We start from the raw sequence: 20181 nt of genomic DNA, 5'->3' as shown, positions 1-20181 counted from the left end.
CTTCAAAGGATGGTCACCTCTACCTGCTTGACTCCGGACTCTCACTGGATCTTTTGTCAGTGGGACTGGGGATGACAGAGAGAGACCAGGAGAGGGTGAACACAACCCTCTTACACTGGGATAATCTTACCTCTGTGCCTGTTAGTAGTTTTATCAAACATCAGCATTGCATCTTCCACCTGCAAAACAAATATAGAATAAAGGCTGCTTTAGGAATTTTAAGAAAGTACACAAAACATTATATGCAGGTGGGGGGGTGAGGGGGTACTTTCCATTATAGAAGTAATAGTTGCTTATCAAAAAATACTTGAAAATGCAAAAAAGTAGAAAGAAAAAAAAATTAGTGGCCTTTCCACCCCATACAATTACAGTTAATATCTTATATAGTTCCCTTTAGGGTCTGCTTTTTATTTTTTGAGACAGGGTCTCACTCTGTCACCCAGGCTAGAGTGCAGTGGCACCATCATGGCTCACTGCAGCTTCGACCACCTGAGCTCAAGTGATCCTCCTGCCTCAGCCTCCTGAGCAGCTGGAATGACAACATGCCCAGCTATTTTTACTTTTATTATTTTTATTTTAATTAATTATTTATTTATTTTTAGAGACAGGGTCCCACTGTGTTGCTCAGGCTGGTCTTGAACTCCTGGGCTCAAGTGATCCTCCTGCCACAGCCTCTCGAAGCGCTGAGATTAGAGGTGTGAGCCACTGCTCTGCGCCTAGAGTTGGTTTTTTTTTGTTGTTTTTGTTTTTGTTTTTTTTTAAGAAAGAAAAAACTACGCCTATTTCAATATAGTTTAAATCATATAGTATATGGAATATTTCCTTTTGTTAACCTGTGACATTACAACATGGCAAACAATTCCCAGGTTAGTTTAATCATGTATACTATCTTGACCGATGTATATTTCCCAGAGTAAGAAGCCATAGCTTTCTTAATTATTGTCCTTCTAATGGATATATGAATCGTTTTTAGTGATACACAATGAAGCTTGAACATCCTGATTGTTATGGGCTCAACTGTCTCCCAGAATTCATAGTTGAAGTTCTAACCTCTATGACCTCAAAATGTGACTGTATTTGGAGAGAGGTTCTTCAAAGAAGTAATTAATTTAAAATGAGATCATTAGGGTGGGCCCTGATCCAATATGACTGATGTCCTTATCAGTAGAGATTAGGACACAAACACAAACAGGGAAGACCATGTGCTGACGCAGGGAGAAGACGGGCCATCTGCGAGCCAAGGAGAGAGGCCTCAGAAGAAAGCAACCCCGCCACACCTTGATCTTGAACTTCTAGCCTCCAGAACTGTGAGAAAATACATTTCTGTTGTTTCAGCCCTCCAATCTGCGTTACTTTATTATGGCAGTACCAGCAAACAAATATATTGATGCTAGGACCTTTGTAAAAACATCAAAGAGAAGAACATAATAAAATACCAAAGGCATCCTCTGTCTCTCTTGCTAATCCCTTCCAGACCCCTCCCATGCATCCTGTAACCCCTTCTGGATATTTCTGGCAATAAGATTTCAGGGTCCACACTCAACTCCCACATAGAGCTCAAGGAATTCACACTGAATGAACCAGATTCCACTCTGGAATGCACTCCTTTTATGAGTATTTATGACCCACTCCTTTATCCCACAGAGCACACATCTTTAGCACAGGCGTTTGTCCTCACCCTTCAGCTGCTCACCGGGGGAGGGCACCTGGCTGACCAGCGTGCAGCCTACTCTCTTTATTCACTCTGTGCTCAAGGTTGACGGTAAAAATGCAACCCAACCCGTGTGGCTGTGGGTGGGTAAAACTGTTAACGGGGGGCCCTGTCCTCAGAGCAATTTCACTGTGTGCCTGTGGCTGAGAAGGACCGAGCACCGTTGATGTGCACTCAAAGGCTCACAAATGAGCTTGGGGGCTGGCACTAATCCCTTTGAGAAAAGCAGTCGTGGGCTATTCATCCCTCACTCCTCCCAGACTACAATCTCCAATGGAGGGGAAGACATGGGGCAAAGCAATAAACCGAGGTTTAAAATGGTGCCTGCAGACAAATCAAATGTATTTTTCTAGATGCGATCAAATATAATAGGGGGAAGAGCAAAGTCAAGGTAAGAATGGAAGATGACCTACGCAAGCCAGTCATAAACCTCAAAGGGAATGGCCTGGCCTAAAAATCTCTTCTCAAGTCAGGGCCCTCTTTTGTTGCTAGGCAACCAAGCCTGAACAAACAGGCTCCGGGGCCTTCCCCTTCTGCTCCCCATTTCTGAAGTCAGTTACTGGGAGGAAAATGGCCTGGCATGGTGGCTCCTCCAGCAGGGAGCTGCCCTCTCTCTCCCAAGCACCAGGATGGTGGGAGTGGGCAATGCTAGTTTGGAGATCTCTTAAAACAGGTGTTCCTTCACCACCCTGTCCCCATGCCCACCCAAGGCAGGACAAACTCCTTTTGGGTGGGCTTCAAGAGCCCCCCACAGGTACCTGCTGGGGCCACACGCACAACAGCCGTTCCGCCTCCCATGCACCACACACGCAAAATCACCATAAGATCAACTGGTGTGTTTGTACACAGAGCAGTCACACTCGAGCATATGGTATCTCAGACTCAGACCCTGGGACTCGATAGGAATGTGAATGCCTGGGGTGTGGGTGGGTGGGGGGTGAGGCCTGCCGGGTATCACGCAGGTAAATGTGACATCTGTTTTGCACCCATCTCCATATTTTCCAAGACGTTTGCCAAATCCTTATTTTGAACTCAAAATGCCTAACAGTAAGGAAAACAGCCACCCTTCTGTGCTGGCCACGTTTTGGTACTGGGACTCAGATTCCCTTAGGAAATAAATGTTTGGGATTTTTTTTTTTTAATGTATTTTCAAAACCTCCTTTCAACAGTACATAATTGGCTCCCCTTTTCCTTCCTAAGTTTGGACGTTTTCTAATACTGCCCGCTCAACATTCGCTCCACCCTGGTGAGCGTGGGGGAGGATCTGTATATGTTTTTAGGGCAACCATTGTCGTAAAGAATAGAGCTCTTTCCTCTGTAGTCCGGCTGTACAATGGGGCTCGCAAAGACCTCCTGAATAGATAAAGTGTCAGGGCGAATGAAAAATTCTATTAACACGTTACAAAATACAACATCTAAGAAGGAGCTAGAGAGGAGAGAAAGGGAAAAAAAATCAATATGGATAAGTCCCAGTGCTTGGGGGTAGAAAACTTTTCAGCAATTGCAAAACACTTATTAATTCAGAGAAGCCATCAATGCGATGGAAATCTGGCAGAACAGCAAGAGCTGAAACTAGAAGAATTTGAATATACAAAGACTGAATAGAATGAAAAACACAGCCTCACATACGAGACTGTTTCTCACGGTTCTATGTGAATCAAACAGAAGCGGCTTGTGTGAGTCAAGGGAAAATAAGGGGCACAGTTAAGGTAACTGGTATTCAGCCCAGAGCCAGCAAGCTGATAACTCTCGTGGTCTCGGTCTTTGTCTCTGTCTCTCTCTCTCTCTCTCTCTCTCTCACACACACACACACACACACACACACAACCCAGGTAGATCGGGGGCTATGAAGACTCATCAACATGAACACACAGGCCAGGCCTCATTCAAGATGCTAGGAGAGCCCAAAAGCTTAGGGGAAGCTGGGAACAGGAGTTTTTCTTTTTTCTTTCTTTAATTTTCTTTTTTTTTTCTTTCTTTCTTTTTTTTTTTTTTTTTTTTTTGAGATAGAGTCTCGTTCTGTCACCCAGGCTGGAGTGCAATGGTGTGATTTTGGCTCACTGCAACCCCCGCTTCCCGGGTTCAAGCGATTCTCCTGCCTCAGCCTCCTAAGTAGCTGGGATTACAGGCACGTGCCACCACGCCCAGCTAATTTTTGTATTTTTAGTAGAGAGGGGGTTTCACCATGTTGGTCAGGCTGGTCTTGAACTCCTGACCTTGTGATCCGCCCACCCTGGCCTCCCAAAGTGCTGGGATTACAGGCGTGAGCCACCGTGCCCGGCCAGGAACAGGAGTTTCTCTAACCCCTTATGAAATATCCCCTCTCTAGGGACACCACCCTCATCCGTATGATTAACACTGGTACTTACTTCATATTGACAATGTGCTCACCTGCCTTACAAAGTTCTTTGTACCTAAAATGGGCACCTGCAGGCCTAGTGGCTCCCCCGAGGGAGAGAGAAGGACAAGAGGTATCTGATCCTCAGCACGATTTGTCCCATGTCCTGGCAGAACCCCGGTCTGTTTTGGGAAAAGGAGCTTATTCCAACCTTGAGATGTGCCTTGTAATAATTTGGGGCAGGTTTGAGATATGGCCCTGGCATCTTTAGTGGTGTATCTTTGTGAATGAAAGAACAAAATAGGCTGGATATGGTGGATCATGTCTAGTAATCCCAGCACTTTAGGAGGCTGAGGTGGGAAAATTGCTTGAGGCCAGGAGTTTGACACCAGCCTGGGCAATATAGCAAGACCTCATCTCTACAAAAAAATACTAAAAACTTAGCCAGGCACTGTGGTGCACACCAGTGGTCCCAGCTACTCAGATGGCTAAGATGGTAAGATCGCTTGAGCCTGGGAGATTGAGGCTGTAGTGAACCATGACTGCACTCTAGCCTGAGCTACAGAGTGAGACCTTGTCTCAAAAAACAACCCCCCCTGCCCCCGCCAAAAAAATAGAAAGCAAAGTAAAGTAACATTTAGGTGAGCTGGTGGGGAATGGGATGCCTCTGTCTTTGTCCTGACACCAGAAGGTACTGAACATACTTCTGACTACTGCACGGTTCAGACTATGCTGTAATATCCTCAGAAGTGTGTGAGAGTCAACAAAGGGGACCTAATCTGTTAGTTTCTATGGCTGCTGGAGTTGGGGCAGGGATTCTCAAACATCATCCACATCAGAATCATCATCAGAGGGACTGTTAAGCCACAGATCTCCCGGGGTCTCACAGCCAGAGTGACTGATTCAGTAGTATTGGCATTTCTAACAAGTTCCCAGGTGATGCTGATGCAGCTGCTGGCCCAGAGACCCCTCTTTCCATGAGCTACTGTAAGGGTAAGAAGCAAAAACAAAGGTTAAAGACACTGGACAGAGGTTGCTTCTTCCTCTTTAACATACACTCAGTGGTCAATACATGAAACAAAATTTCCCATCTAGGAGCAATTGATCCACTTTAGTGTGGCAAGTTCTCCCTCTCTTTGTTCCCCTTCTCTCAGACGTTTATATTCTAAAATCCTAAAAATGATGATGGTAGACCCCACGATGGAAAAGATGATAAGAAGAGGGACAACCAAATTGCCCTGCACCCAATGCAAGAAAAATCCAGATTCTACTAGGATGACACAAACTTTCCTTCTAACAGATAAACTCTTATTCACAGATAAACTCATGTCGAGATCTACCTAACAGATAAACTCATGTCTAGATCACGCAGCCAATCCAATCTTGAATAGAAAACTTGGCAGATGGTAACTTTATTTACTTTTATGCAACATACATGTATGAGGCATTCACTATTTGCAAACCATCAGCCAAAGTACAAATAAAAGACAACTCACACAGGTCTATGGTGGACTGACGATATGAATGGTCTCACACCCTTTCCTCTGTGAGTTTGCTGTCCTTCTCCCAAAGAGGTGGAGTCTACTTCCATCCCTTGAATCTGGGCTTAATTTGTTAGGGCTAATGAAATGCAGTGGGGGGAAGAGTATGCCTGTTTTGGGCCTAGCCTTAAGAGGATTTGCAAGTTCCTGCTTGTTCTCTCTTGCACCTCTGCCATCACCATGACAAGGGCATGCCCAGGCTAGCCTGATGAAGAATGGGTGGCACAAGGAGCAGGGCCAACTCCCCTGTGCTGAGGCCAGCCTAGATGGGTGGACAGCCAGTCACCCTCAAAACATGCAAGTGAGACCAGCCAAGATCAGCAGAACCACTCCAAGTGTACTCCAAACACGTGAGATGAACAGTTACCGTCTGCCCCTGAAGTTTTGTGGTTAGTTACACAGCCTTCTTGTGGCCACAGCTAACTCATACATGGTCCTTATTCTAAAAAAATCCCTCAAAACAACAAGGAAAACTTACAATCAGAAGACAGACAGTGTAAAATAATACTAGAAAGTAAGCAAAGGAAAGAAAAGAGGCAGAAGAAGGGAAAGTGCTAAATGTGGCAGAGAATTAAACTATCAGGTTCCACATTCCACATGGAGCACGCTCTTCATGGAACATTCTACAAGGAGCACAGATATTAAGGTGTGGAGGGACCTCTTCTAAATCTCACCCCATCAGCAAGGTTGGAGACAGAGATCCTAGAAGCGCCAAGAGAAATTGGCAACTTGTTCCTCACTAAATGAGCACCACGAAAATCAGCAATAATTACCACTCAAGTCAGTGGGTGATGCCTCTCTAATCCTAATTCATTTAATGAATGAGTGAACTCTCTTTCTAATGAGTCAAAAGATTTATTGTGAGCCAGGCATTCTTGCTGGGTGATTTTAGAAGTAGCCAGATGGTGTTGACCACATCCAGGGGTTTGACTTGAGACAGCCCAGCTCACGTGTTGGCTGCATAGGAAATCTTTAAAGAAACAATGCAGGCTGGGCACCATGGCTCACGACTGTAATCTCAACACTTTGGGAGGCCGAGGTGGGCAGGTCACTTGAGGTCAGGAGTTCGAGACCAGCCTGGCCGACATAGTGAAACCCCATCTCTACTAAAAGTACAAAAAATTAGCTGGGCATGGTGATGTGCGCCTATAATCCCAGCTACTCAGGAGGCTGAGGCAGGAGAATTGCTTGAACCTGGGAGGCAGAAGTTGCAGTGAACTGGGATCGCGCCATTGCACTCCAGCCTAAATGACAGAGTGATACTCCATCTCAAAAAAAACAAAGACACAATGCAATGATGCATAGAGGGAGGTCAAAAATGCTATTGTCCAGTTAGCTGGCTAACGGGTGGGACCCTACAGTAGTCCCCTGGACCACTGCCTCTTCTGCCGAAGGTTTTACAGTTTTAGCTCCCCAAGTACATAGTAGGTGAGTGAAGCTGAACTGATCTGACGACACAAAAAACTTGTTTCCAGGAGACAGCTAAAGAGAAAAGTGTTGCTGGTATGTAACTCAGCAGGTGCTGGGAGGCAGCTGGGTGTGGTGGGGAGTGCCCGCACCAAGCACGGAGGGAGTCTGGGTTCTAATCCCAGCCCCACCAGGATCTCACAGAGGACCAGTCACCTCCCTCCTCTATCCTCAGTTTTTCTTCTGTGAAAGGAGGAAATTCTATGAGATGGCTCCTAAGATCCATGCATAAAGACTCTGCCTGGAATGCTAACATGGACTCCAAAGGCAGCTGGGACGATAATCTGGAAGCACTGACTTGGCCACTGGGCTTTTGCAAACTCTCTGTGCTGTGAGGCTACTCCAGAGCTTTGCTGTGGCCGATGCACCGCCTGAGAAATGTCCTACTCCTCTGGGGATATAAATATACACACCCACACGCCATACATATCAAGAACAAAGCAGGAAACGGCACTTCAAATGATTCTTAAATTATCTGGTCAAATGCAAGGAGGGAGGGGAAAGGGAAGAGAAGAAACCCAGCTCTCCAAACTCCCCCAGAACAAATGTCCTTGAATTTCTCTTCCTGCTCCCACTCAAACGCTCCAAGTGTTAGTCTAAATAAACACCCTCAAATGCAATACCATGATACTATAGTGTGTCAGGCTTAACAGGACTTATTTATGCTCTGTAAACTCAAGGAGCTAAAGCTACAAGAGTGAGACTCGGCTGAGGTGGCAGGACTGCCCAGGCCACAGGTGCCTGGGGCCCGTGTTGGAGACAGTCGCTGCCTGGGTCCAGGATTACGCAGAACATGGGAAGGCACTGTCTCCACTTCTCTCCCTGCCAGCTTGGGCAAAACCCAAATCGGTTCCTTCCATGAAGCTCAGGAATAATGTGTAGTTTATTGAAATAGGACTTTTCCGTATGCTCTGGCCTTGCAAAGGGTGGGGTTGGTCTATCTTTAACCATTCTCCAAAGAGGAAGGATGCAGAAGAAGGAGCAGACTGGAAAATCCCATTGGTTCATACTGAAATCGACATCAGTGGTTTTCAGCCATGACTGCTCACCAAGGCCACACCCCAACCTATTAAATCAGTACTCTGGAGCGGGCAGCCCGAAAGAGGATTTTTAAAATCTCCCCAGTGATCCAGGGCGCAGCCAAGGCCGAGACCCACCGTTCTAAATGGCTAAACAGAGCTGAGTTGAGCCTTAACACGGCATATGTGTGTGTAGACAGGCTCTAAGTAAATGAGTATTAATGGGTCTTCTGCTGCCTAAAGATTAGACATTCATCCCCTGCCAGAAGTCAGGAGCAGGAACTCCTTGCCTCATCCTACTTTCTTAGGACTCTCCTTAAGCTTAACTCAGTCTTGGTACAAGAAAGCCAAAGTTCTATACTAGAAGTAGCTCGGAAGGGCAAAAACTGAACAGAGGGCTTTAAGAAAACCTAACAAAACCATTTTTTTTCCCCCATCACCACCAATATTTTCACAGGTATTATTATTACTTTGGTGGTCACAATAACCCCATAGGAGTATTACAAATTCTCTAAGGCTCAGTTTTCCTACTGGTTTGTCCTAGAGCTGGCGGGGCCGGGCCTGGGGCTCAGATGCTGGGCTTTTGAGTCTAAGCCTCAGCCTGCCAGCTGCTGCCTTCCTGCCCATCTCAGGTTCTCGGCCTCCCCTTTCTACAGCCAGCCTTTCTGTCCCTGTGTGTTTACCCCTGGAAGACTGCAGTGATGGAGGCACGCTTGGAGTTTCTATCCCAGCTGCTGCTGCCAGGCACGTTTTCCTTTCATTCCAAATGTCAAAAAATGCTAGTTTGCATCCATCTGAAAGCCTGTTTATTTTAATTTGAACCCAGGCCTTTACTAACAAGAGAAAAAGTCCACATAATTTCTCCTCAACTAGGGCTGGGTGCAGTGGCTCATGCCTGTAATTCCAGCACTTTGGGAGGCCGAGGTGGGCAGATCACTTGAGGTCACGAGTTCGAGACCAGCCTGGCTAACATGGTGAAACTCCATCTCTCCTAAAAATACAAAAAAGCCGGGCGCGGTGGCTCAAGCCTGTAATCCCAGCACTTTGGGAGGCCGAGACGGGCGGATCACGAGGTCAGGAGATCGAGACCATCCTGGCTAACACGGTGAAACCCCGTCTCTACTAAAAAATACAAAAAATTAGCCAGGCGAGGTGGCGGGCGCCTGTAGTCCCAGCTACTCGGGAGGCTGAGGCAGGAGAATGGCGTGAACCCGGGAGGCGGAGGTTGCAGTGAGCTGAGATCCGGCCACAGCACTCCAGCCTGGGCGGCAGAGCGAGACTCCGTCTCAAAAAAATAAATAAATAAATAAAAATAAAAATAAAAAATAAAAATAAAAAAAAAAAAAAAAATTAGTTGGGTGTCATGGTGCACAACTGCAATCCCAGCTACTCTGGAGGCAGAGGCAGGAGAATTGCTTGAATCCAGGAGGCGGAGGTTGCAGTGAGCTGAGATCATGGTACTGTACTCCAGCCTGGGCAACGGAGCAAGACTGTCTCAAAAATAAAATAAAATATCTCCTAAACTGTTTTTAACTGTGGCAAAAAATATATAAAATAAAATTTATCATTTTAGCCATTTTTGGGGTCTACAGTTCAGTGGCATTAGGAACATTTTTTGAACTCTTCACAGAAGGCTCCCACACCTTACAATGGCCAGAATATTCTGTCCCCATTAGCAAGACCTTTATCAGTCCTTAATTTTTTCCTACACTTACTTCTTTTATTCTTGTGGGATCATTCTATTTTCCCATTTAGTTTACAAGAAAAAACCCACAATGTTTATCAGATAGCAGTTATGAATTCAACAAAGGGACACCTGCCCATGGGAACTGAAAGATGTGGGGTCTTCAGACAACTCAATCCTGGAGATGTAGACATTTTATCTACCTAAGGCAAAGCCTCCCGCTCAGAGATTTTGATTCCACAAGTCTGTATCAGACTCTAAGTTACAAAATGTCTATCCTCCTGAAATAATGATTGTTATAATAACTACCATTTACTGGAGCGTAATAGGCAATTTGCGAAGCTCATTTAATTACTGTAACAGCTTTGAGGTAGATCTTATCATACCCATTTCATGCACCCATTTTTTTTCTCTTTTGAAAATTTAAAAAATTTTAGCTTTTTTTTAAGGGATGGGGTCTCGATTTGTTTGCCCAGGCTGGTCTCAAACTCCTGGGCTCCAGCGATCCTCCCAACTCAGCCTCCTGAGTAGCTTGGGATTACAGGCATGTGCCAGCACACGTGGCATCATACACCCATTTTATAGGTGAGGAAATTGTGGTTCACTGATAGTAAGTGACTTGCCTAGGATCACACAGGTGGTGTGGATCCACTACTATGGTGGAGCCAGTAGTTAAAATCAGATGCGTCCTTAAGTCTTCTGTTCTCCCTTACCTGTGTTCTGTTTTTTGAATCCCTAAGAGCTTTGCACAGTACCTCTGTCTGCTGGATGAACAACAAACACTGCTTTAAAATCCTATCAAAAAGTGAAGAGAGGTGATTAGGTAACCTCAAGGAAATGGAGGTATATTGCCCCAGTAGGCTCAGGAGAGGAGGAATGATTGGAAACGTAAAGGAAAAGGGAGGATATTGGGGTCTCTTCCTTTTAGATAAGTGAATTCCAAAAGCTTGAGATCACTGGGTTCCTCTACAGTCGTGGAGCAAGCCTCCAGCAGAGGTGGAACTGCCAGAGGGCTCTGGAACGCAGTCCAGGCTCAGCCATGCGCGTCCCCGCTGTGCAGTGATGGTAAGGATACTCAGTGTGTCTTGCTTCCTGGAGTTGTTAGGAAGGCTCATGTGGTAGCCACTGAGTGCCTACCACACAGAAAACGCTCATCATAACAGACACTGGCCCAATTCACTGCCCCATCCTGGCAATCCCCTTGCCCCCATGCACACACCCGTACATGCTCCACGGGGTTAAGTCAGGAGCCACACCCAGTGCTCTGAGTTTTCTTATTGTGAATGGACTATGCCAAGGGAAGGCCATTAACAGAACCAGGGTGCCCTTGGGGGAGCAGTCCCAGGAGGCCCTATCTCAACACTAAGCCAGGGAAGGCAGAGTCTCCTGGTGAGAGGTAGGACTGGTTGGCAGCCTCATTCTGGCTGAGCTTGCAAAGCTGTGGATCTGAGCACCACCCTGGAGGGTGGGGCAGCAGGCTCTCACTGGGGATATCTGAGATGGGGTGTAGAGAGGAGGCGATGAGGGAAGGGGAGAGAGACACCAAGAGACAGAGCTGTTTGAGGAACAGCAGTTGGATCCGGCAGGCTTGACAGCTGTCACATGGAAATGGCATCTGGCCTAACGGCCTCTCGTGTGAGGCTCCTTCAAGTGGCGGCTGCTGTGCTCTGGAAATCCAGGCCCGTGTTCAGCACTGGTTGTGAGTGCGTGCGTGCATGCACGCTAGTGTGCTGGGGGAGGTGAGCGGCAGGCAGGCTGCTGAACTGCTGGACGCTCCCTTCTCCCCCCTCCAACCTCTCCCCATCAGGCCTCACCTACCGTGAAAAAGGCCCAAGCCTGCCAGCTCCAGAGGAGAGAGGCAAATCATTAGGGGAGCACTGATGTGCCGGAACACTCTCTCACATTCCCATTAAACAAATACTAAACTGCTAATTGCCAAAATGGATCTCCATGACTCTGACCGAAGAGGGAAGGGTTTATAATTACCAAGTGTGAAAATGCACAGCCTGTAAATAACCACCTCATCTGTCCTAATATGGGCTGATATTGATGGGCATGAAATAAACATCAGGACAAATGGAAAAATCATCCACATCTCCTGTGGCCAATGCAATCTCAGATGGTGACAAGCGTAGCTGCAGCCATACGCCTGGGGAGGGGAGGGGAAGAGGAGAAAGGAGTTTTGTAGGCTTGGAGAATCTCGGTTCCAATCCCAATGTTAATCCCATGGGCCATCTGCACCTTCTTTCTGTCTGAAAAACAGGGAGGGTAAATAACAAGGCTTGATAATGGGATGAAGGGCTTGTCTACATTTCATAAAGGCCAGGGCCCCCAGGGCAGGGACTTCTGAGTACATCAGCTTCCAGGACAGGGCTTCAGACATCTTCCATCCTGCTCTCTTTAAGGCTGGCTGATGAAAAAAGAACAACGAGGGAGAGGGAGAGCTCTACCAAGGTGACACATTTATTCATTAAACTAATATTTATTAAAGCTCTTTTGTCTGACCAACACGCAGAGTTGGTTGCAGAGCACAGATGAAACAATGTGTGTTTAGAACGAACTTTGGGCTCTCTGACACCCCTGTGCCATGGTGCCTCCCCATCCCCCACCATCTCTTTCTGCCACTCTGATGGGAGGTGGACTCTGGTCTTTTGGGTCCCAGAGCCCACCACTTTTCTTGGCCACAACAGGGGAGGAGCAGGGGGATAAGCCAGAGGTCATGGGGTAGCTGCAGATTTCCCAAGCCCCAGGCCCTTTTCTCTCCACCAGCCCTTTGAAGGCACAAGCCTTTGATTCCGATGAACTCAGCCAGATCTTGGAGTGAATACTGGTAACTGAGGGAGAGAGGAAGTTCCATTTGCCTCAGAATCACAGACTCAGGAGTTGGAAGTGACCCAAAGGTCACCTTTCCACTTCCCACCCAGTACAGGAATCCCTTCTCCAAGGTTCCTTTGAACCCTCCGTGGAGCTTCAAAAGCTTGGAGCATCTCTGCCCCGCCCTCTCGGACGAGCTACTCAGGCCTGAATTCAGCAGCAGTAGCACTTAGATGCCTGAAATAGCAGCCTCCTCTGATCCCCAGCGATTCTGGCACAAGGCAGAATTCTGCGAACTGTATAGCATCAGGCACCCGAATCAGCGCACTCAGCACCACTCAGCCCCAGAGTTTCTTCATGGGGCTTTGATGACATCCAAGTAAGTCCCTCCTTCCCCTATGGGCTGCCAATCTCCCCAATCCCCTTGTCCCTAAAGTCATCCCTAGAGTCCCATAGGTTTTTCAGTCCTAGTCCTGACCCAAAGACCCTGTTGAAAATTAGTTAAATGAAGGAAGGTCTGAACTACATACAGACTGTTTTTAGAGGAATTCTAATTTGTTACTTTCGAATTCCCAAACTGTCTTCAAATAATGGCTAAGAAAATGCTGCTGAGAACAAAGTTCAAGTGCAGCAACAGGCTGAGAGATGCAGTCACTTGGCAAAGTTATCTCTTGTTCAGAGAGGATCATAACTCTTCAAGGCAGAGAAGATAAAAAGGATATGAGTCCAGTCCACTCATTTTCTAGAGAAGCAAACTCGCTATAAGCAATTAAGTGGGTATGGTCAAAGCCACAATGACAGAATAAAAGAAACGTGGCATGCCATCACACGTCCTGGGTTCAAATCCCACTCCACCACTTCCGCTTACGCATGATCTTGGGCATGGCTTTCCAAGGCAGCTCAGCTTCCTTGTGTGTAAAAGGAACACATGATCACTGTTAATCTTCACCCCAGCCTTGGGAAGTAGAAACCATTGATACAACACGCAGGAAAGCATTTGGCCTGTGGCAAATGACTACCCTATGTATTACCAGAATGCATCCCAGACCCGGCACACACAGATGCTCAAGAAATATCTGTTGGATGAGGACTGCATAATGGGATAACAGACTTTGTACTGATGACTGCAAAGTCGTGAAATCATTATGGATGAGTGGGGTTTAACTTTGTAAGTGTGCCTGGCTTGATGTACTGTGGTGCAGTGAGTCGTATGCAAAGAAACCATCTTTTAGAAACAGGGGGAATGGGCAAACAAACCATTCCATTACGTTCTACAAGGGAATACAGCTGGTACACAGCTGGTGCACAACCAACCAGAGGGGTCATAGCAAGTGAAAAGTCAGTATCAAGCCTCTATTACATACTATATGACAAAATTATTGTGATGAGGAACAGATCAGTGGTTGCCGGGAGTTAGGAGTGCGGACAGGGTGTGACTATTAAGGAGAAGCACAAGGAGTTTCTCTGTGGTGATGGAAGACTTCTATTATATATCCTGACTGTAGTGATGGTTACTCAAATCTCCAGGTAGTAAAAATTTAAATAATTACACACAAATACACATGAAAACTGATAGGCTACCAACACTGGTTTCCTGGCTTTAACGAAGTACTGTGGTTATGGAAGATACTATCATTGTGGGAAGCTGGGTGAAGGGTTCACAAGAGCTCTTTGTCCTATTTTTACAACTTCTTGTGAGTCCTACACTATTTAAAATAAAAATGTATAATAGTAATAAAAAGAAACCACAAGGGGGCTCATTATTTCAAGAAACCCCATGGCAGATCTGTTTATAATACAAACAATTATGCCCTCATTTCTGTTGATTTGGATAGAGTAAGTGTAAATAAGGTAGGCATACAGTAGAAAGATCTGTCCCTTATCTGTTTCTTGTATTTGGCACTGGCATACACAACTCTGAAGTCTTATTTTGTCACATGAATACGTGAATTGGTGGTCCACACTCCCCCATCACTTCCCTCTCCCCAGTCCTCAGGAAATTTCATATACGGCTCTGCATTCCCTACCTGGTGGCCACTAGAGGGATTAATACAAAAATAAGCGTCCAATAAGTGCTTACTGCTGAGTTTCAGGAAGATTTTGGAGGATAAAGAAAAAAACTCAGATAAGACCATGTGCAGTGGCTCATGCCTGTAATCCCAGCACTTTGGGAGGCCAAGGCGGATGGATCACCTGAGGTCAGGAGTTCAAGACCAGCCTGACCAACATGGCAAAACCCCATCTCCACTAAAAAAATACAAAAATTAGCTGGGTGTGGTGAGGGGTGCCTGTAATCCCAGCTACTCGGGAGGTTGAAGCAGGAGAATTGCTTAAACCCGGGAGGTGGAGGTTGCAGTGAGCCAAGATCGCACCATTGCACTCCAATCTGGGCAACAGAGGGAGACTCTGTCTCAAAACAAAACAAACAAAACAAACTCAGATAAAAAAGAGCATCAAATCCAGTGGTTTTTAATCTTTCTATTTTAAGCCATCAGGCCTGTCTTTCATTTAATTTTTGAAACACAGATCTTTTTTTTTTTTTTTGAGACGGAGTCTCGCCCTGTCGCCCAGGCTGGAGTGCAGTGGCCGGATCTCAGCTCACTGCAAGCTCTGCCTCCTGCATTTACGCCATTCTCCTGCCTCAGCCTCCCGAGTAGCTGGGACTACAGGTGCCCACCACCTTGCCCGGCTAGTTTTTTGTATTTTTTTTTGGTAGAGACGGGGTTTCACCGTGTTAGCCAGGATGGTCTCGATCTCCTGACCTTGTGATCCGCCCGTCTCGGCCTCCCAAAGTGCTGGGATTACAGACTTGAGCCACCGCACCCGGCCTGAAACACAGATCTTAAATGTTTTGAGAGATTTCATATACCAAACAAACTACACTTACTTTTGAAGTATGGGAAATCACTTATCAATATTCATCCTGATCATCACTGGGGCTTTTTGGCAGCATGAAGTGACTGGAAGAGGGTCGTTGGGGTGCTCTGTGTAAAGCAAGCACACCTGACATTTTAGTTGGCCCACATGTGGTTTGGGGTGGGGTACCCGTGGTGCCTGACAGATTTTTTGAGGCAAGGAAGTCAACTTGAGGAATCAGCGTTCCTTCTGTTGACCCTGAGAGGCTGGAAATTTCTGGTCTACTCCTTACACCCAAATCACGACTCAGATCTTTGCAAATGGGTATTGACAGAATAACCAACCCTCCTACTTAATCCCTGAGCCACACAACACCCTTAGGGGAAAAAAAAAGAAGGGAGAGGGAAAAACCCACATCTTCCCTTAAAAAAAAAAAAGAAAAAAAAAAAGTATCAATTCAAGCTGCTTCAAGACCCAACAAGCATGTTTTTCTTTCCTTTATTTCTACATCAACACTCTGAAGAATAAAGATCTTTCTCATTTCAAGAGCTGTCAATTTGCTTTAGTGCCATGTTTTCATCTGTTTGAGGTAAAGAGGAATTACAAAGCAGGCAAATTAAATAATGCACTGCAATCTAACATATTTTGGCAATTCAAATTGGGACCAGGGAAAAAGGAAATTAAACAAGAATGACAGGCCCACAGCACACCTGTGCTGTATCCCACTGGACCACCCCTGCCTTCCCTCCACTTGCCAACTTTATAACTTGATGAAGTCTTCAGTGCTTTGCTGAAAACTGTACTATTTGCTGCACCCTAATTCTTCAAATCATTTCTACATTTTGCACAACTCATACAATATTTTGCTTTCTGAAGCAGAAAAAAATGTCTCAGCTGCTGGAAAATTCTCAGGCGCTATTCCTCTCAAGACTCCCTTGAAACAGCACACGGGCCACCGTCCTGTTCCTGGCAGATTGACTACACTTCCCTATATAAATTAACAAAGACAAATGCTTGTTGAAATCAGACTGTGTGAGGCTTCCTTATCCTCTCAAGCCTAAGGGTTCAATTACAATGGAACTTAAAAATAAATAAAAGGAAATCTTAATCTCCTCTTACGGTCCTCCTCTGCCAATAATGACGCCCCAAGAAGATTTTTGCCTAATTCATTTACATTTCTTTTTTTGTTGTTTTTAATTAAACTACTTCTCGACTACACAGCTCTATAATTTTTCCTACTTTAGCTCCAGAACTAGAGATTTCGTAAGAATAGGAATTTCCAAGGTCAGGATGTCTGTGTAGATCTCAGGAACTGTGTGGCACTCAAGAAACTGCCCTTCATCACCACAGGATAAGCACAAGGAGCCGGCCAGAGGCTTTGAGAGCGGGAGCGGGGAGTGAGGCTCCCTGAGGGACTGCAGTAAAGTCCCCAGGGACTCCTCAGGGAGTAAAGGGACTCCACCCCAACTCCTATCCATTTAAAATCAAATGATGACAAATGTAGTCATGGGCATATAGTCCTGTCTTTTGCAGAATCCCATCTGCTTGGTGACACTGTCGAATTCTAGATTTATAAAAAGCATTGCAGTTCTTCTGCCAATGACCCATGTGTCCACAAACAGTGCTTGCTAGGGCACCTAGGACCAGGTCCCAGCTGACCAGTACAGACTAGTGGGAGAGGCCAGAAACTCTAGAGCTAGACTCCCTGGGCTTGGATTCTGGCTCTAGTATTTATTAGCTGTGTGATATTGGGCAGATTACTCAACCTTTCTGTGCCTCTGTTACTTCACTTCAAGTTGGTACTTATCTCATAGCGCTGTTATGAGCATTAAGAAAAGCTAATTGAGTCTAGCTCTGTGGCTCATGCCTGCAATCCCAGCACTTTGGGAGACTGAGGCAGGTGGATCACCTGAGGTCAGGAGTTTGAGACCAGCCTGGCCAACATGGTGAAACCCTGTCTCTACTAAAAATACAAAAATTAGCCAGGAGTGGTGGCGAGCACCTATAATTGCAGCTACTCAGGAGGCTGAGGCAGGAGAATCACTTGAACCCGGAAAGTGGAGGTTGCAGTAAGCCAAGATCATGCCACTTCACTCCAGCCTGGGCGACAGAGTGAGACTCTGTCTCAGAAGAAGAAGAAAAAAAAAAGAAGATAATTCATGTACAATATTCTGGCACATATGAAGAACTAAACGGCTGCCATCCATTATTATTACATCCTCAGCGAGCTGGTCAGAAGATCTAGTACTGTTCATGCCTGAGGCCCTCCCTCTTTCTACAGTTAGGATGTTGATGCTAAGGGAAATTAAAATTAGTCGCGACGCTGGTTTTACCTGAGCGAGCAGTGCCAAGGATGAGACACAATGGCCACATTCTCTAACATCTATCTGTCCAGCCCATGTTGCCCACATGGGAGGCAGCCGTGTCCCGCCACGAGGCTGCAGAAGCATGGAAAACCAGGCAACAGAGAGAGACAGATAGGCTTGTGCTGGCATGAGATGGTTTCTGTGATTTACAACCAAGTCTTAACTAAGACTCTGCAGCCTCTAAGTTCTGTTCAACGAGGAAATTAACTCACTGAGGCCAACCTCTATTCCAGTAAGGACCCCCCTGGGCCATCATTCATAGAAAAGAGATTCGGCCCTTACCTGAGAAGGCTGCTCTGGCCAAATGGCAACAGGTGACAGCAGCTTCAGAGCTATCACCCTAAGCCCAGTGAATGCCCTAACAACTGGGCTGAATGAGCTCCTTCTGTTCAGCAAATGGGCAGCCCTTAACTTAAAAAGAAGTTTGTCAGAGGCAGTGGTGGTGCTACCTTTAAAATCCATTCATTCATTTGACCAAAAAATAAATAAATAAATAAATAAATTCATATTTACCATATTAGGCCCAAAGGCTTTTTAAATGAGGAAGACTTGATTCCTGTCCTTTGAGGTTCATGCGGACAGAGGTGTCATCAGTGCAGGACATAAGTGCTCTAAGCTGTGCAGGCCCATGCAGCACACATACAGGCACTCTGTCAAGGCCCAGTTTTCAGTCATTCATTCATGCACTCAAGGGCTCTGAACACTCAGCATAAAAATGACACTAACTTAGCTGGGGGAGACGGTTCATCACAAAAATGGCAGGAGGTGGTTTCTAGGCAAAGGGGCACCAGGGACCTGGTAATGGGGCAGCAGGTATGCATGTGTGGGGTGGAATGTAAGCCACAGGAGCAGGGTAGGGAAATCGCAGAAAGCAGAGCTGTCTGTGCAGGGCCTGGGCTGTGTGAGCTACGGAACGGCTGGGTCTGCACCCTGAAGGTGAGGTTCTGGCTTTTGAGAAAGAAACTGGAGGGGACAAAATGATGTCAGAGAGACCACACTCAGTCTTTACTGAAACCAATACTCCACTGCCAAATAGACCGGGAGGACATCTAACAGTGCCAACTGAGGCCAAGGGGTCAGGGGCTTAATCCTCTGCTGTCCACAGTTACACAGCAGGCCAGAGGCAGAGCTGGGGTTAGTACACTGCATCAACCCCAGGAAACAGCCTTCCCAGGGCAACACCCCACTCCAGGAGCAAATGAGAGGCGCTCTGAGCCAGCAGGACTTGAGCCCAGAAGGCCTGGAACGCCGAGGAGCCCCAGTGTTAAGGCATGCAGGAAGGAAAGATGACGCTTCCAGCTTAATGAAGCTTCTCTGGGTAAGTGTGGGGTGGGTGGCGGTAAGGGGAGGGAGAGGCTACTCAATATATTTGAGTGGGTGGATCACCACTCTACCTTTTATTCCAGTCACTTCACATTTGGAGTTTATTAATGCGCCTTCCTTTGTTCCACTCTGACGTCTGCATGACCACGGTAAGTTCCTGCCAGAGCATCCACTCCCTGAGGGCAGCGCCCATGTCTTCTCCATCCTTCAGGCTGCACCTGGGACCCCACTCTGGGGACTCAGTGTACCATGCTGGCTGACCCCCTCTGGTGCTAGAACAGGAATCAGTGGAAAAGCACACATGGCTCTGTTCCAGCCTGGATGTGGTGGTGACTTCCTCCAAAGGGCCAAGGCTGATCGATACCCATGGAGTTTCTGATCACCAAACAAAGCTGGGACTCCAGGGACAGAAGCATCTGCTTGGTGGATGCATGGCAGGTACAGCTCCCTCCCACCTCCAGAGAGTGGAATGCAGAGAGGCAGAGGCAGGACAAGAGCCAGCCCTGGTGATTTAAATGCCTGTTCCCAACCCCAGTTTATGTGCCATGGACTAAAGCCAGAGAAACACAAAAATGTGCCATAAGCCTATTTTTTAAGAGGTGTTTCCAGATGAGTGTCCTGCCTTGGCCAGCTCCAGCAGACTTTAGAACTTGCATGGCTTTTAAAAAAAAAAAAACAAAAAAAAAAAAACAAGAGGAGGCCGGGTGTGGTGGCTCACGCCTGTAATCCCAGCACTTGGGGAGTAGGAGGTGGGTGGATCACCTGAGGTCAGGAGTTTGAGACCATCCTGGCCAACATGGTGAAATATCATCACTACTAAAAACACAAAAATTATCCAGGCATGGTGGCAGGTGCGTGTAATCCCAGCTACTCAGGAGGCTGAGGCAGGAGAGTCACTTGAACCCGGGAGACGGAGGTTGTGGTGAGCCAAGATCACACCATGGCACTCCAGCCTGGGTGACAAAGAGTGAAACTCTGTCTCAAAAACAAAACAAAACAAAAAACGCAAGCAACCAAGATGCCCCCAGACTAGTGAGGCGGACTCAATATTCTTCCATTTGT

At 46.5% G+C, this 20181-nt stretch overlaps 1 protein-coding gene and 1 long non-coding RNA gene across 10 annotated transcripts in view; one reads left to right on the top strand and one right to left on the bottom strand.

Annotated features, from left to right (window-relative positions):
- The window catches only part of MSI2 (musashi RNA binding protein 2), a 429302-nt gene that overhangs the window by 156650 nt on the left and 252471 nt on the right, over window positions 1-20181 (bottom strand). For all 9 annotated transcript variants that reach the window (XR_004430686.1, XM_033183607.1, XM_033183612.1 and 6 more), the window contains one exon: window positions 131-179. Coding sequence is in view for 8 of the 9 variants with exons in the window: in XM_033183607.1 (XP_033039498.1) it covers window positions 131-179 (49 nt within the window). In the remaining variant the exon portion in view is untranslated. The remainder of the gene's footprint in view (window positions 1-130; window positions 180-20181) is intronic.
- LOC117067281 lies at window positions 6329-7749 on the top strand. Its single transcript, XR_004430687.1, has 3 exons — window positions 6329-6370; window positions 7016-7093; window positions 7233-7749. It is a non-coding gene; the product is annotated as an uncharacterized LOC117067281 (long non-coding RNA).

The sequence above is a fragment of the Trachypithecus francoisi genome, unplaced genomic scaffold (genome assembly GCF_009764315.1).
Source record: "Trachypithecus francoisi isolate TF-2019V2 unplaced genomic scaffold, Tfra_2.0 Lachesis_group20, whole genome shotgun sequence".
Classification (NCBI taxonomy): domain Eukaryota; kingdom Metazoa; phylum Chordata; class Mammalia; order Primates; family Cercopithecidae; genus Trachypithecus; species Trachypithecus francoisi.
The sequence above is the reverse complement of the archived record's forward strand: the minus strand, read 5'-3'. Positions and strand labels throughout refer to the sequence as shown.